General features: G+C 34.3%; 1 protein-coding gene across 4 annotated transcripts in view; it reads right to left on the minus strand.

Annotated features, from left to right (window-relative positions):
• The window catches only part of TBC1D23 (TBC1 domain family member 23), a 32604-nt gene that overhangs the window by 7354 nt on the left and 6819 nt on the right, over positions 1-18431 (minus strand). For 2 of the 4 annotated variants that reach the window (XM_048058154.2, XM_013184893.3), the window contains exons 2-15: positions 17385-17496; positions 17048-17153; positions 14451-14655; positions 12499-12622; positions 10136-10260; positions 9981-10024; positions 8642-8745; positions 7964-8086; positions 6872-6964; positions 5299-5469; positions 5047-5089; positions 4298-4407; positions 3481-3623; positions 2223-2267 (exon numbers count right to left, since the gene is read on the minus strand). In XM_048058154.2, the coding sequence (XP_047914111.1) occupies positions 2223-2267; positions 3481-3623; positions 4298-4407; positions 5047-5089; positions 5299-5469; positions 6872-6964; positions 7964-8086; positions 8642-8745; positions 9981-10024; positions 10136-10260; positions 12499-12622; positions 14451-14655; positions 17048-17153; positions 17385-17496 (1548 nt within the window). Of the gene's footprint in view, positions 1-2222; positions 2268-3480; positions 3624-4297; positions 4408-5046; positions 5090-5298; positions 5470-6871; positions 6965-7963; positions 8087-8641; positions 8746-9980; positions 10025-10135; positions 10261-12498; positions 12623-14450; positions 14656-17047; positions 17154-17384; positions 17497-18269; positions 18314-18431 lie in introns of those variants that run through there. The other 2 variants (XM_013184907.3, XM_048058155.2) reach the window with 2 other exon arrangements.

The following is an 18431-nucleotide window of genomic DNA, read 5'->3' on the forward strand; positions in this document are numbered from 1 at the left end:
CACATCTTCTGGTCTTCTGGGGGGGGGGGGGGGGGGTGGGGGGTGTGTGTGCGCAGAGAGTGGGGAGAACAACGACACCAAACAACAACCCCAAAACCAATTCATGACTTTAGCCTAACTGGCAACATGAAATACTTCAAACCAAACACAAAAACCAACACTCCAAAACACACCTGTCCCTTTCCCCAATTTCAATTTTGATAGCCTTCCTCTACTGGAACGTGCATTTATACTTCCTATAAACCACAGCCCTGGTTCATGTATTAAGTATGTTCTTGCACTTGTTTACGTGCCACTGTAGAACTAAGTCAGAGATGCGACCTTCTTAGTAATAATATTAGTGAATGCTAGCTCACATGTAGATCTGAAAGTATATTTGAAAGTTAAAAAAAGCAACCTAAACTTTCTATGGCTAAAATTTACTAATGTAGACAAAACAAGGAAAGGTTTAATAGGAAAAGAATGCATTCTACAAAAAATAAACATACAAAAACATGCGAATTAGTATTTAAGACAATAAGCATCAATGACACTGACAATTCAAGAGGGCAGTGTTTCTTTAGGTAGATTTTTGTAAATATGGCCTTGTTTTAGGAATACATAACCAATTTAGTAAGAAACATATTTAAATAATGTTGAACTGAATTACACAGGAAGTATTTAATAGAAGATCTTATTGGCGTTTATAGAACAAAGTTAGTCAAGACAAGAGAAATAAGAAAGCCGCTTTATAAAAATCTGGCAACATCTTAAACTAGAAATTAACTTCCCTGAAACCTGTTCGCATGGAAGGCCATCATTACATTGCTACAAATTTAATGCAATTCCCTTTAGTGGCAAATCTGCAAAATGAAATACATTGGAGATAAAAGCTAAGTGGATTCTCCTGAATGAATCAGAAAAGGTTTTTCAGAGTTGCAGTTTTAAGATAATAGTCTAATGATCAATAGTGTGAGTAAAGTAGGTTATTATTGCATCTGCCTCCTAAAACAAGATAAGCTATATGAGTGAAAGCTGAAAGTAAAATAACTCACATATAATCTCAATATTCTTCTTGGTTACAAACACAGATTTAAGTGTCTTTTAATTACTGAACAGTCACAAAAAGTGTTTCAGGTTGGAATTTTAGTACTTTCTTAGAACATTCTAAAAACTGATCAAGAAAATGGGTAGAAAAATCCCCACAATCGTTAGGATTTCTAAATTATAACATGCTGTTGGGGTGGTTCCAATAGATGCTGGTTAACATTACTATTGGTTTGCCTCAGACAACTCTATTCTGTAATGCTTATGGGTAAATATTATTTCCAAGTATGTACAAACTATTTGAAAGCAGTAGATCAAAATCCTTGAAAACCTCAAAGAGCAGTTTAATTCTCCATTAATTCTTATAGCACCGATCTTTATGCTTTTTGGTCTATGAGGGTAAAAAGCTGTAACACAATGTTCTTAAAGGATAAGCAAAGTCCTAAGTAATGCATGAGCTGTAGAAGCATGCACAGCTGTGAAAGTCCTTCATTAATCAAAAATAATTTTATATACCCTCAAAATGATATTTTTTGTTTTTGAAGTAATTATGAGATAATATATCTGACACAAATGTAAGGGGACTCCACAGTTCCGTGAAATGCTGTTGTTACGTGAACAAGATGAGGGAAAGTTGCAAGGCATATTTACTTATCTATCGCCTCAGCATCTGTCTTTTTCCAGTAACAAGTACCTCTGTTTCTATCAGCATATTCTATCACAGTATGCTAAGAAGCATAGAAATTCCAGATTTACAGATAGGATTCCAGCATAAGACTACCCCCCGAAGCTGTGATGATACTTGATGCACAATTTGTAACAAGCCCTTTTTGTAGCTGCAGTCTCTCTTCTTAAAACCTTAAGCCACAATTTGTTCAGTAATTGCTCCTGTTGTCTTTCACTAATATAAGTCATTTATAAAATATAAATAAGAATGACAAGTAAAAAAAAAAAAGTTCCACAGAAAGCAACTGTAAGGAAGAAAACAGAAGTAACAAAGCAGAAACCAACAGAAGAAAGCTCTGCGAAAGCATTCTTTTCTTCCTCTAGTCCCCTAACTAGTATTTGTAAAAAGCAATAGCTTTAGTAGATATCTGAGCAATTTTGTCAGTGTAACCAATGCTTACAAATATTGCAATGCCATGCTAAATACAACAAAGGTGGTTTTAGTCAGACTGCTTAATTCTCAAGCTTACCGCTCCAGGCTTGTTCTGTCTGGCCAGGGAATATTGAAAGGTATTCTATAGGACATTGGGGCAGAGGACAGAACAAAAGAATTAAAAAAAAAAAAGTTTAAGGGAAAAACCTAGATAAACAATTGAAATGCTCTATATCGGCAGTGTATCTTTGTCAAGGAGGATGCTTATAAACAAATTTAGGAATGCTTCATGACAGATAGCTGTGAGGTAGAAAAATTTGTAAAAATTTTATTAAAAAAGACAGTTTTTAATGCTACATATGGCTTACGTATACACCCCACTTGAATTCTTCACATGGCAAAAGGTGCTACCAAATGCTATTTAAATATTTTTTGCCTCCAAGTATGAAATAATTAAAAGTATCATTTTCTAACACACAAGGAAGAATCTGTACCTTTGATCAGGTATAAAACTAATGAAAATATGCTATTAATTTGACCCACATTTTAAGTCCTGCTATTAAGCAAACACTACCTCTTACCTCTTATAAGATTCTGGAATACTAATGTCTTTATAACATACAACTCCAAAGGCTGCATTTTAAAGAACTCTAAAACAGACTATTCAATTAAAACTTTGACGGACTGAAGCTGTTCTTCTTCAACCTAGTTAAGGCAAGCATTTGGAATGAAGATCTTCAACTTTGAAAGTGTCTTTTAACATACTCAGCTGTTTTCATTCCCATCCCTACTTGCAGGTACAGAAATGAGCAAGCCGATTTGGGGTTTAAACATAAGCTTACCTCAGAACTTGAAAATGAAGATCCTCAAAAAAAAAAAAAAATAACCTCAACTTGACAACATGGGGCAGTAAAAAAAATAAAGCAACCGACCAACCAAAAGAAAACAGCAATGAAAACCTGTCCAAAATCCTTCTGTCATTCACCCATTCCGTTAGAGTCAGGATGGGAAGTAACTAAAATATAACTGAACTCATTCTTGCCTTTTAGACTAAACACAGAAATGACACATTACAGTAATTTGAACTAATCATGCAGTGACAAACTCTAGGATAAACATTCGAGAGAAAAGGTTGCTTACATTGGCCTCACAATTAGTAAGGCAGCACACTAGGTTTGCTATATCATGATATAATTGTGAGGGGGGAGAGGGGTAGGAAGTACGAAAGCTGAAACTGGAAGGTAACTTTTTTTTTTTCCTTTTCTAATTAGCACTATCTTTACATTTACAAAATAGCCACCTCAAAAAGGTAGTCATTCCGTACTGTTAACCGTAGTCAGACATAAATGACCCACCTGTCCACTGGAGTGGATGTATTTTCAATAAAACTAATAACTTTTTCTTTCACATTCACAGATTTAGTCTTCAAAGCAACTGTCATTTTATTCACCAAGGACTTCACTCCTTTTCCATCACTTGAACCATTAGGAGAATCACCCTGCAAAAATAACTTCTCAGGCTTAATCATCAAAAAAAATACGCAATTTAATCATGGGTTCTGATTTTTTAAGAACTCAAACAGACTACAAAATATTACACGTGCACTTTTTGGTACTCAACAGAACATCAATTACAGCATTAAGCATTCTTTTTGAGTTCTATCAAACGATAGCAGTGGCATGGGTCTGGAATAAATATCTAAAAAAGCAAGCTAACAAACCTTATTAATCAGCACTCTAGTATGAAAATCTAACGAGGAAGGAATTATAGTCATGCTAAATTGTATCCAAATTAAAAGCCAAGTTCTACAGGCAACGTATCAGCTGTAGAAAAGAGCCAATTTTGAGCTTTCCCATGAAACTGTAAGCCAGCTTTACAGTATCTTATTCCCAAAGTAAGAAAGAGCCAGTAAGAGTCCGTATTAGTCCATCACTTATACTCTGCTAGTGAATGCCTGACTACAGCAAGTTCTTCTCTACAGGCTCTTCCTTTCAAGAGGATAAGAATGTTTACATAACCTCCAAATAGATAGTGAAAAAAAACCACACAACTGAGAACAATCAAGATTGAAGTAATGCACTTTACAGATGAGAAGGAGGAACATGAAGAAAAAAATTCAGTACACCTGGGTTTCTGATACCACTATACCACTTGAGCTTAGAATTTACTTACATCAACAGAGGAGTTTATGCTACTTCTTGAACCGGAGGTACTAGCAATCCAGTGCCCATATCCATTTTCTGGTCCTTCAACATTGATATCTGCTAAGTGCTGCTGGAGGGCTGTTAAAAGGCCATTAAAAATGTTCAGAACTACAATGGAACTCATCTGTTGATGAAAATACCATGTAACAATTTTTGCTCTGTGTGATTCAGTAAAACACAAATTCAGATACTGCTATAATCACCCCTGGTTTTTCTTTCAGTAATAAAAATGCATTAACATAAGCTTTATTAAAAAACAAAACGAACAAACAAAAAGCCCCACCAAACATCCAAACAAAAAATAGTCAACATGCAGCAGCAACCAAAAATAAGCCACTACTTTGATCCTAATGATAGCTGTTTTGACACCGCACTTATTGACTAGTATTGCTTCTATAATCATCTTGCGGTATAAACACCTCCACTGTTCGTAGAGCCTCACTGATTGATTCCAGGAACTATCTGTTTAAGCAACACAAACTGACAATTTAAGAAAACACAATAATTAAGCAGCATCTTCATGTGGATCTGCAATGCAGAGAGACTAAACACCGGGAATGAAAACTCAGAAGGAAGAGGGAATTTCCCCTGCTTCCTCTACTACTTTTTCACTAGTCAGAAATTTCTAGCCAAAGCCTAATAAAAATACAAACAATATTAAGACACCAGGTTTTCTTAAGACAATATTAATACAAAGGTTGTTACTAATAGGCTTACCCATAAATCCTCCTTTGGCAATGCTTACATACTCTTTATTTTTCTGCAACAAAAAAGACATTTTAGTTGAAGCAAAAATCTGTGGATTGAGTCTTGCAAGCACAGTAGAGAAACACAGGTTTGTTTAAAAAAATGAAATTTTGAGTAGTATTAAAACAGTTAAGATTTGAAGGGGAAAATATATTATGATTTAGTATCGCTGATATGTACGGACACTTTATTTCATTAATATCAACAGCAATTCAGTTGTACCTGTAAGAAGTGTGCTAGCACCATGTTCATATACATATCTTCTTCTTCCCTGCCACTTCCCATGAAGCAGAGATGTTCCCCACCAGCTATGGAGCCAGACTCAATGGACTGTTTTTGTGCTTCCAATAGGGATTTTACAGACTGTGCAAACTCTGATGGGTTTTGAAGCATCTGTGGAATGCACGAACAAAATCATCTGTTAACACTAAAGTACTGTAACACAACAATGAAAAGATATAAACTTTGAAAGTGGTTATAATTTGTTGAGCACAAACAATGCAACATCATCACTTCACAAAACAGACACACACATGCACACACACCAGACAGCTTGACTCAGACCTCGTGTTATATAAAGAACATGAAGAATGGTCCTTTTCTTCCAGCCTGCTCTTATGGGGAAGGTAATTAATTGAATTGAGGAAATGTTTACCTGCAACTGGATTTGAGGGGGGAAAAATCCCTGTTATTTAGCCTATACATGGATTAAATGATGAAATACAAAGTAACAAGTACACAAGCTATCTATCAGTAATTTAGCTTGAATTTTAACTGGAATTTTCCTAGAACCAAACAATGGTGCTTTTTTGCTTAGGGGCTAAATCTCATTGCATCCTCTATCTAAGACTACCTATAAACAAGACTGAAATCTTGTCAGGACTTCTTTTTTCTCATATATTAGTACGTTTTTCTAACTATTAAATAGTTTCTAATGCTTATTTTTACTTTATTGAATCCAATGTTCATTTAAGTCTAGCAGAAGGACCCCCACATATCGCATTTTTTTTTCCAAAATAATTTTTGATCTAGGTTAAAAACCTAAACATTACATAATTTACACTTGTGCAAATAATACTGAATAATACAGCATTTTAACTAAAGAGATAAAGATACTAGGGGCAGGACTGAGCTTCTTAACTGAGAAAGGTTAAAAAAAATATATAGCCTTTTATGACATAAATACAGCGAAATCATTCCAAGCAGCACCCATAAACTGTTTGAAATTAAATAGTAGAGGGTTAATCTAGAATTGAAGACTACACTGGTACGCAGATGAAGGATAGACGACTTGTGAGAAAAATGACTGTAGAAGTATGATTAGATGTTCAATTAGGAATTCATAAATCAAATGGAAACTAGAGCAGAATATTTAATAAAGTAATTAGTCCATAGTACACCTCAGTCCCAAGATCAGTGCAATTCCTCTCTCACAATGTACTGCCAAAATTTTCAAGGACCAACTAAATCGTTTTCAGGATGTATGCTCCTTAAAACCAGGCTACTATACTGCTAATAAAAGATGATTTCTCCAAGCAATGTCTAGACTTTAGCTTCTACGGGTTTCCAGTTCTAATTGGAGATCGGGAAGTCTGAAATCTCACATTCTAATGTCACAAAGGATAAAGGTTCTCAGTAAAACGATTGTTCCACCAATCGCCTTCAGAAAAGTTAACTTTTGAAGTCTCATCATCACAGTTGTATGGACAAGTCATTTTTTCAAGACCGACATTCCTCTTTCCTTCTACTTAACTTGTTTTTCAAAAATCAGTAGAACAATAAAAAGCATACAAACCAAATCTGAGTCTAAATGAAATGCTGTTGATAAGTGCCCAGCATTGTATTGTTCTGCAGGACGACAATCCACTACGAAGAACCTTACTCCTTCCTGAAAGAGACAGATTTTGCCCAAATTTTAAAATCATGTAGTTAGTGATATGAAAGTACATAATTAAACTACATTTAGGTAGTAATACCAATTCTATAGGAACCCCTCAGAGGGTCTAACAGCTATCAGAAAATCATATTTTGAGTACTCCATACTACTGTTAGCAGGCCACCAACAGTGTTTTAATAATCATTTCCCATTAATACATTAGCTTACAAATCGGAAAGGATCACCAAGTGCAGTACGTACTCTAATTATTTCACCTCGACTGATAAGAAATATAGTGGGTATGAGAGCACGCATCAACAATACAAGAAGGGACAGCTCTGAAGTCCCAATCTAACAGTCCAGTACTACTCAGCACAACACAGAAGGTTAGATTTATGTCCCACTAACTTAAACAGGATATAAACTCATGCTTAACTATACTTAGACAAGGAAAAGAAATGCATGCATGAGGGAATTACTACAGAAAGCCAGTAGTCAACAAGAAATACTGTAATCTAGCTACAGTATTATCCACGTATTGGTCTTAAAAACTGTAAAAGAAGTCCCTGCATCTAAACGTATCTGCAATGAACTACCATGGAAACAGCTTGAATCCATTTTGTTTGTTTTTCTAAACCATTCGCTGACAAAAGGTCAATACTTCATAATGACATTTTTTTTCCAAAGGTACAGAGTAGTGGGTTTAAAATTTTCCCCTATAATAGCTACATGTGGAAAGGAATTCAAATCAGTGAGATATTTCTTCAAGCTCCCACCCCTAAGATCTAAATCAGCTGTATTAAGTTCTCTTTTGCTGTAGCTCTAGTTGCTACAGTACAGATGCATTGCAGTCAACAGATCATTTACAAGAGACAACTTCAATACAAGAATACCCTTTCCTGAAATATTCATCTGTGTTGTTGGCACTTAGATATATTTCTGATACACGAAGAATTCAGGGATTCTTTTCTTTTTCTAGAATATTGGAGAAAAGTAATTCAGTATACTGACTCCTTGCTGCTGATTTGCTTGAAGAATCTCAGACACAGAAACTGCTAGACAGAGAGCCTGGCTCAAGTCCGTGTCATCATCTTTGAGGCCCAGTAAGCTGCTGCCAAAAAGACTGTGATTGTCCTAATAAGGCAAGAAAAAAAAAAAAAAAGTTAAATAAAGCCATTGTCTTTAAACGTGAAGGCATGAAATAAAAATATGTTATCAATGTCAAAAACATTAAGCCTGACACACGTGTGTTTTGTCCACAGTCATAAAATCTATTTCGTGAATTCACCAAACATTTCTTAAGTAAGGACTGCAAGAACAGAGCCTGTGATGATGACAGCTTTACTTCATGTAAGTGACTTTCTTTCTATTTGCTGTTACAAGTACTGTGCTGTGCAGCCTACTATGGAACAATTGTGTCAGTGTGGCATTTTTACTTTATCAGTTCTTACAAGAACCTGGTTTGAAAAACAAGGTCATCAGTCATGAAAAATCAATACTGCAGGGAAGCTTCTTGCTAACAAGTTTCATGTAAGCTTATAATTCAAAGATCCTGACCGTAAATGTCACCAGAATAATAATATGAAAAAGATGTTTAAAACATCACAATTAAATATTCAATGAAGTTACTGTCAGCAGGGGCTTACAGTCACTAAAAAGAGGAGAATTTCAAAATTACTTTCTTATTACCTTCCTGAAAGAAGCTGGAGTTTTACTACAGTAATATTGCGCCAAAGAGAAGAGATCCTCTATATCCTCCAGCTCCAGATTGGCTGGTGAAGTTTCTAGGAATTCTGATATAAACAAATGACATAAGTGCATCATTATTTCAGGCACAGCAAAGAAGTAGTGTATCACATCATAACTTATCTTTAACTTTTTTTTTTTAAGTAAAGCATAACATAATTTGTTTTGTTGATTAAACTTGAACGTCGATTCATTCTCCAGATAGAAGCAGAACAAAAACGAAATACTCCTTATCTGTAGGAAACCTGTGCTATTTGCCAGAAATTCAAGCCTTTGATGCAGAGTTCATTTTTACCACATTCCCACCTCTGCACAGTTTTGGCTTTCCGTTGTAATATTAAATCAACTGCCTTTTGTAAAATGGGCTGACCAAAAGAACCCTCTAAAACAGAGTACTTATCAGTTGCACTGTTGTACGTTCAGGATAGCACAAAGGTGTAGTTCTGGAGTATACAGCAATAAAGCAACCCCTAAGCAACATCATTTTTGGCTATCAGTAGTTAGTTTATTAATTTTATCATGGTATACCATGTAAAAAGAAAAAACAAAACAAAACCAAAACAAAATACAAGGCAGTGAAACAGCTCACATGAAAATTAGTCTAATTTCTATTAAAACAAAATAGGAGGCTTATAAGAAAGATGGAGAGACTTTATACAGGTACCTGTAATGATAGGACAAGGGGGTAATGGTTCTTAACTGAAAGAGGGTAGATTTACATTAGATATAAGGAATAAATTCTTCACTAGGAGAGCGGTGAGGCACTGGAACAGGATTCCAAAGTATGCTCCATCCCTGGAAGTGCTCAAGGTCAGGCTGGGTGGGGCTTTGGTCAACCTGGTTTACTAGGAGGTGTCCCTGCCCATGACAGGAGGGTTGTAAATAGGTAATTTTTGAGCTCACTTCCAACCAAAACCATCCCATGATTCTATGGTAAGAGCAATGAATTAAGCCTCAATCAAGTTCATACAAAGATAATAATTTGGAAAATGTAACAAGTGCAGTATATTTAAAGAAAGATTTGAAAGCTACTGCTTTGAGCTTGAAAACATGGTAATTGTTTCAACTGAAGTACAAAAACAGGCATGGAATTGCTAAAAGGAAATGTGTGCAGATGTGACACAGCACAAGAACAATAAAAAAGGAAATAGTGAGGGGACGTAAGGATGAGACAATCACAGTAAATAATTAAATGACAACTCAATTATTCAGTAAAACATAATAAACAATGAGGACTATATTATATGATGAACATTTTACTAGAAGATGTATAAGTACTCACTTATCATTTCTTCTTTGTCTGATTCTTGTGCTAAGATAACGTCTCTGAAAACAGTAAAGTCACAGGGAAAGATTAAGATAGCAAAACCAAAATAAAATACAAGTGGATTAAAACTGTCAGCAAAGGAAGTCTCAATGAATTAACAATATACTTACTTTGCATTGACAAGGATGATTAACATTAAGAAGTAGATAAAGAATGGATCTGCTTGTTGTAGATAACCATCCCATATTGCCTGAGTGACTTCAGCTGAACAGTAATATGAGAAAAGGCTTCCAAGCTAAAAATTTAGAAAATATTGTCAGAAAAAAAGCTATAACCAGGAATGATCTTACCAGAACAGCATTTTTAAGAGATACAAGCTAGCTAAAAGAAAATAAAAACAACAAAAACATGTTAAAACATACATTTGTACCCCATATTGAAGGAATGCTCTTCACTCAAAGGCAGTGTTCAAGGAAACAGTGCAGTAATGCTTCAGGCTTTTCTGTGAATAAATCCTCCTAGTGTAAAGGCAAACTGAGCTGTATGCCCAGCAAATTCAACCAGAAATACAACAATCAGGCTGGAATGCCTGTTAGCTCACAGCCACTCCTCAATACTAATTGTATTATGCCAAATCATTTACAAGACAATAACAGAATACATTTACTCAACTAGATTAGCAAACAAGAATGAAAGGCTACAGTAAACAGCATTCTCTCATTTTCACAGTAGAACCAAGCTAATTGAATATTGCTGCACATTAGTTTGACGATGTTACTTACTTTGTATTACATTATGATTAGTTAAGGCTGATTAATTGAACACTTGCAAGCAACAGAAAATTGTCATTACCATTTAACAAACTGTTTACCTGTTCTCATGTTCCCTTTTAAAAATACACCTTCTCTGATAGAGAAGTTCAAAGTGGATAAAAGAAAAACTAGGAATGTCCTTTCAGATATCCTGTATAAAATTTTTAATCGCACCTAATTCAACTGCATACCAGCTGGCTTCACTGGGGAGTTACTGAGCTTTCTGTTGCATTTAAATATGCATCAACAAAGTTACAGGTTTCAAAAGCTCAGTTAGCTGTTTTAAAACACCACCAGGGAATATTTCAACGCTTTTTAGCATACTTTTGTAATAGAAGTTAAGAAGATTTTTCCAGCTCTGCATCAAACACTACTGAAGACAGTATGTCCCCGAACAATGAGACAACAAGTCTCTAAATATTGCTTATGCATTTCTACACGCTAGAAGAACTTCTATAAAAACTAAGTTTGTTCACAGATGAAACAACAGTGAACTTTAATGTACTCTCATAATATAAAGTGAGGTTTGAGATTGGTCTCTAATCTTGTATACCAGAGGGCATGACATTCAGCTTGGCAACATAAACTCATTTCCCTACCTCCTTTCAGAAGATTTTTTTTCCTAATAAATCACTAAACTTTTAATAAAGAACTTAAAAGAAGTTTGTATTTACTAAGGAAAAAAATATAAAAATAGGTAGAGTCCATAGTAAAAAAGACCCAATTCCTCTTTTAAAGACTGATGACTGACCAAAGGCAGATTTTGAGAATATGGAAATTCTTCCTGCATTTAAATATTACAATTGGTAGCAGCCCAAAAAAAAATCTTTTTAAACACAAACAAAAATCAAAACTTGTAATTCAGTAATTTATTTTAGTCATATTTCCTTAACTGATAGCAAATGGAGTTACAAAAAAAAAATAATTGCAAAGCCAATGGGTAAGAAAGAAGTGTCTAGAAGAGTTCATGAGGTAACAATAAAGTCTTCTTTACTAATTTACAGTCTTTTCCTTTAAGCCTTTTCTGCAAGTGCTGTATCATGATTTTGTATGGTCTATACTAAGTAGCACTGAAACATGAGAATTTGGCTGCTTTATGTTGTAGTCCTGCTACACAAACTTAAAAAAAAAAAATAAACACAACAAAAAAACCTCCTTGAGATAAGCATCTTTACTAAGCATCTCCTCCTACTCGAGGCAGCTTTGAAATTTAAAGAAGAGAAATTCTTGAAGAGCTGCAAAATATATATGCCTAAATTTTAAAAGGTATGACAGCTGTATGCTACAGTTGACTACCTAGTACAGCAATATATCTCATGCAATGGGCATTCTTAAAACAATAAGCTGATTTCGAAAGACCCGTTAGGCTGATGTTTCTTCGCATCTACAACCATGCAACAGCCCACTATAAAAACTAATGTCATACATTATGGCTGCTTACTATTTTGAGTATGTCGGTTGCATTCCTACTTATTCCAAGTAGTTCCTAACATGAATGGCTCAATTAACTTCTAGTATGATAAAAGTGTGATATTTACAAGATCTTCTACCTTATGTTATAGAACTGAAGACAAAAAAGCCTGCACTATATTAATATAAATGATTTATTTCAATTTATGCAGTTCTAATCTCTTGTACTACTCTTCCCTAAAATGGCAATGTGTACTTCAATTTAAGAGGAATTTATTTTTCATTATGTTTCCCTACTTTCACTTTATTACCCAGTTGAGCGCATATGAGTCTGGTGTCATCTTCTTGGTATCAAGAAAGGAGCAGAGTTCAGGCTCATGGTACTGAAGAAGCAGCCTAAATAGATGGAATGGTCTTCCCTTCAGAAAACAATCCCTGAAAGACAGCAGTGAAAATAATCATGAAATCCCCCAATAAAATTTCACTTGTCAGACAAAGTAGCAATTTTTTATTGTGATAACGTAATTTCCAACATAGTCCTTTTAAATCACAGGGACTAATCTTGAAACCACCATGCCTCATAACTGTTAGAAAAACAAAATGAAAACAAAACAAACACCTACAAACAACAAAAACCCCACAATGTTGAAAAGGTAGCAGAAAGAATTAAATACTTCTGTATTACATACTTTATCAAGTCCTAGCAGTATTGAAAAGATTTAAATATCAAAATAAGGCTAGCATAGTATCAATGTTGTTAACTCAATGAGAATTAAAAAACAATTCTAAAGAGCCAAAAGAATTTTAAAAGATGGTCATTTCACAGGTGAATAACAATTAAAGGTCAATTCATCAAGCAGGAAATAAAGGAGTATTTAAAATGAATAAACACCTGTTTGTAACACATTAAGAACAAATTTCAAGTGTTTAAAAACTTAAGCTTACGTGAAATTTGACACACCAATTTCCAAACACAGTTATCATCCTAACTCTTAAACAAGGGTAAGGCTACATAGGTGAATGGGAAATATTCACAGCAAACTGTGGAAATTCTTTCTTGAGATTATCACATGAACTCTGATTTCCCGTTAAATTAACAGGACAAAAAGAATGAAAAGAAGAATAATGTACTATTACTAAATTTAGCATAAGATTCTATAGTTGCAAATTACTTTTTGCTTGAATGGTTAATATGGTCAATTATTCAGTCAGTAATTCTTTACTACCTTTTAACATCAGGAAGGGATATATATCTAAAAATAACTTCTGACATTTCTACTGATAGTGGAGCAACACTGCTAAGACATTTTCCTCAACTGTTTTGCTCAGGAATTTTTCTTCCTACTGGTACCTAGCATTGTAATCAACTCTTAATAACATACCCAATTGGCGGGGGTGCGGGAAGGGAAGAAAAAACAGTTCGCAGTGCACAACGGTTTTTTAAATTAGAAAATAACTAACAGTATGAACACAGTTTCAGTCATGTGCCAGGGCTGACAAACATTTCCTAACACAACACCAAACGTGCACATTTCATACTATGCCCAGATACCCAGCAGCTGGGCCAGAGCCTCCACTCCAGTAAATGAGGTTAAAATCTTTAATTACAGACTGTCTGTATATTTTCACAAAGTCTTAATTGTGAGGTGTACTCTAGTCCCACTAGCATGTCACAGTGCCACTCTGACATAAATGAACTTTTTACTGAGAATGTCTACATAACAGCATGAAATGCTCCTATTTCTTTTCATTTAAAAAAAAAATCTAACATTTCTTAAAAATAATCATTAAGGTAAGTCCGCAACTCATTGGCATACATGTAAAATACCAACTACTTCCTCTAAAGGGATTTTCGGAAACGTAGTGTTTATGAAGTACTTTGAAGCAACAGGTATAGAGGCATTTTAGATGTTAAAAATGCAAGGAAAAGAAAAGGAATGAAAAATTGCTTTCACATAATATATAGGCAGGATTGTTACTAAACAATTATTTTTGATTTTGTATGAAATGACTGTTCTTCTTTAAGAAGCATGTTGAATCTACTTCTGTCACATGACAACTCTTTACATCCTAAAACTTCTTAATTATTTGCCGGATTTATAATCAAGAGATGGAAAAATGGTTTGATTTATCATCACACAAAGCAATCTGACAACCTTCCTACAAACAATGCTACTCTAGCCTATACTAACCTACACATCCATTCACAAAATACTTTTAATGCCATTAAAAACAGCACACAGGCAGAAGAAGGGAGTTTTACCTTGGAACGAATTTATTCATGATAGCATAAAAGCAGTTGTACAAATCACTGCGTGGTAATTGAAGGTGCACCAGAGGTTTGAGGAGATGTATCCAGCCAAGGCAAGAACTGTATTTAACATTGCGTGATTTACAGTAAAAAGTAATAACAGACTCAATATCCAAAAGCAATACTGACTTCTCATCTTCTGGCACTGACAACCGGTCTGAAATAAACATAGAAATATAAACCATCTTAAGAGCTTCCCAAAGAAAGTGAATAAGATTAATTCAGAGGACAATTGTACCGATACCGAGTTCTGTGCACTTGGAAAAAAACAACACAACAGAACATCAACAAACGAACAAAAAATCCAGCACCATGGATTTAATGTTTATAGAAAGGCATCCCAAAAGGTATCAAAATACTATTTTTTAACCTCAATAGATTAAAGCATTTAATATCATAATAAAGCAGGATGGAAGAAGTTTAGATTTTCCAGAATCTACATGAAACAAAGGTAGATTCTTTTAATTCTTCTACTCCTACTTGATGTACTCAGTAAAAAGCTTACACTCAACTCCACAACAAATTCATTTGAATTTCAACACAGATCAACCCACAATGCATACCTTTCAATTCCTTAAAAGCCCACTGATACACAAATTCATTAAAATCAGCAGCTTGAAATTAGTAAGGCTTACGGACTTAAATTTTAGCATTTATATATGTCACGTTTTAATATCCATTTTTAAGTTATTTTCCTAAAAAGAGTTTAAATTTGGTTTGTTAATGTAACTATAAAAAGAAATTATTTGCTTGCTTACAAATAGATTTTAAATTAGATTTAGCACTCTTTCTGATCAGAAGTTACATTGTAACTATAAGCATATAATATTTTATATAGCATAGCACATTGTTTCAAATTCTTACAAGTTTTGTAAGGTACTAGAAAGGGTTAAGATGTTCCCTGTTTACAGACAGATTAATTCTAAATCCATGACTTGTATTAAGTTGCATTTGGATGAAAACTTGCACAACAATTTGGTACAGAAGCAGTTCCATAATTGAAGTAGCAAGCCAAACACTTCTTAAATACCATCATTTTTGAGTTGGATACGTACAAAAAGCTTCGGCTTTCATTACTTACAAAGCATCTTTCTGCATAGGCTCTTACTTAAAATGCTGGCAATGCTTCAGAAAAAGTACTGGCATCCACCTCAATTGAGGCACTGAATCTAAGACATCTGAAATATGTCAACACTGTACTGCAAATTACACTTTCTTTCTTATGAAGGAATAGCTTCTGATGATAAATGGATTGTAGCTTAGTTGCAGTATAAATATATGTACATATATTATACAGACTGTAGTGAAACCAGACTTTTGTACAAGTTCGTACAATTTTCAGTTTAATACTAAAAATATATATTTAGATTTTTATGAAAAATCAACTATTAAATAAACTTATGAATTATATAATTTAGAAATGCATGTTTTGATCCAGATTATATCACTTTTACTATTGCTAAACTAACAAATATTAAAAAAAATATAGTAATAAAGAGAGGAATACGGAGAAATAATGGCATGGAGATATTGAAGTGCCTAGTTTTACACTGTATGAATAGATAGCAATTGTGATGTTTTAACATTTTCTGAAGAGATGGTATAATTTGGCAAAACAGAAAATCCTTTTTTCCCATTCCTTTATAGCACAGGCAGAAAAGGAACATAAGTTGTACTAGATTTTAGAGCTAGGCAAAGTACAACTATATTCAAAATTGTATGTATGTATGCATGCATGCACTAACTTATTCATGCACTAACTTATTCACTAACTTCATTCTCTGCCTTAACTTTCAGTTCTGCAAGAATAAATTAAAAGATGGCAGATAATAAAATAGAAGATTCTCTTACTGATGCCATAGGAAGAAGTATCCTTACTAATGAGTCACCACTGCCTCCATCACCTAATCATTGATACTACCACTGTTGCAAGGTATCAGGGATTTGGACATTTTTGTGATGAAGTTCCAGTCAGATCCTGAGGCAGCTCCTTACAGCATGCTGGAATGCTATTTTCAATGTGTTGGCAGTACCCTGCTTTCACAAACTCAGCCTTTCATTTCTGCTGAAAATGCTATTAAAAATACCTCTTTATAAAAAATTGCTTATTAAGTCCAAAATGTTCAGTATGTTTCTTCTCCTAAAGGTTATACGCATTTTTGTGCTACACCAGCTTTTCAGATTAAATACTGGACATTGGACAATTAAAAACTTGAAGAAAACCATAGAAAGAATCACATGTTTAGAAGACAGAACTTGGAAAAAACATTATTTTTTTTTAAACTCCTGGAGCTTTCTTTGCATTAGACTCTGTCCATGCAAGCTATCACTTACAAGTTAATACTTTAAAATTCCATGACATCAACCATCTCAGTGTTGGAGTAGATAAAATACTCTTTCCTTATGATTTCTTGCTAGTTTTCTGTGCTCTCTCATCTTCCTCCAAAATGTAAACATCATTCAGGTTATTTAATTCAAATAACAAAGCCCTAAGACAACTGAGAGTACACGAGTTTTCACACAGGCGATCTAAATGTAACTGAACTTACCAATTAGCTCTTGGCAATCCTTATGAATTATGCTCTGTTCTGGCAGATCTAAACAGCCGTCCCATGATGCCAGGCTGTCCCCCTTTCCCACAACATTAAGTGCAATCTGAAAACAAAAATAAAAAACACATTTCGGTGTCCTTTATTAGTTACGCTGTTATTGAGCTCACTAAAGAACAAATGTTCTAAAACTTAATCAACATACTTGCATATTAAAACTCCAGTACGACATGAACAAGCTGGCTTTCCTGTGAAGATGCCTGATAATTAAATCATTCACCTCAAATCAAACGCCACCTCAAGTATTTCCTAGTTTTGGATTTAAGCTCCTATTTACCTTCCAGACTTTGGCCCTCAGATCAGCAGGCAATCGCCTTCCTTGAATGATATTTCTCACGGTTTCAAGATCACAGCCTCCTTCTTCCAGAGCTTCTGCAAGATCTTTTTCCCTAAAATAATATGTACAGGGTTTATTAAAAAAATATAAATAATTACACAATATTTTGAAATCTTTATCTATTACATTGATATAGACCAGAGGCTACTATCAGGCAGAAAGACACACATATGTAAAGGTTTGTTATAAGACAATTTCCCAGTTACTGGCAAAAAATATATATATATATATATATATTTGCAAAATTGTGTTTACCCCTTTATTTTTAAGGCTGTTTGTTCAACTTCTAATTTCATTCAGTTTTCATAGGAGAGAAAATAAGCTCAGCCCAGATTTTTGTTTTCATGATGTGACAATGTTACAAAAGGCATCATAAAAATGCAAATTTAGTGTTAGTTTATAAGGTAAGAGAGAGCGAGCAAATTTTCACTCACATACACACAGTGCGTTCAAAGCAAACACTACACCTGAATTAGATGGCAGAGGTCTTTTAAATGCATTATTAATGTATTAATAAACCTAGAAAATGGAAAAGTCTTTTCAAAGATTTAGAACATTTAGTTTTGAATTCCACCTTTTCCAGAAATGGGAAAGGACCTTTCAGTCAAACTCAGGTTTAACTATACAGTTCTAGTATTATAAGTGTGGATGTGTGCATAAGACTGAAATAAAACATATGCAAACGTTAATAGTGTAGAAAGTAGAGAAATACACAAAGTCACAAGACAGTCAAGGAGTAATGATACTTTAGTTGCCATAGTAAGACAACACAAGTCATTATGCATTACAGATAAGAAGGTATGCATTCAGAAATTGCTACTTTACAATCTGATAGCTTCTGCTGACTGTTCCATGCTGTCAGTAATGAGAGAACCACAGCTGAGGATTTGAGGAATTTCAGTATGATGGAGCAGAGCAGTGTCAAAACACCAGGTTCACTGGAAAAATAGCAACGGCAGAGACATATAGGTCCCGTAGGCAGAACTT

The sequence above is a fragment of the Anser cygnoides genome, chromosome 1 (genome assembly GCF_040182565.1).
Source record: "Anser cygnoides isolate HZ-2024a breed goose chromosome 1, Taihu_goose_T2T_genome, whole genome shotgun sequence".
Taxonomy (NCBI): domain Eukaryota; kingdom Metazoa; phylum Chordata; class Aves; order Anseriformes; family Anatidae; genus Anser; species Anser cygnoides.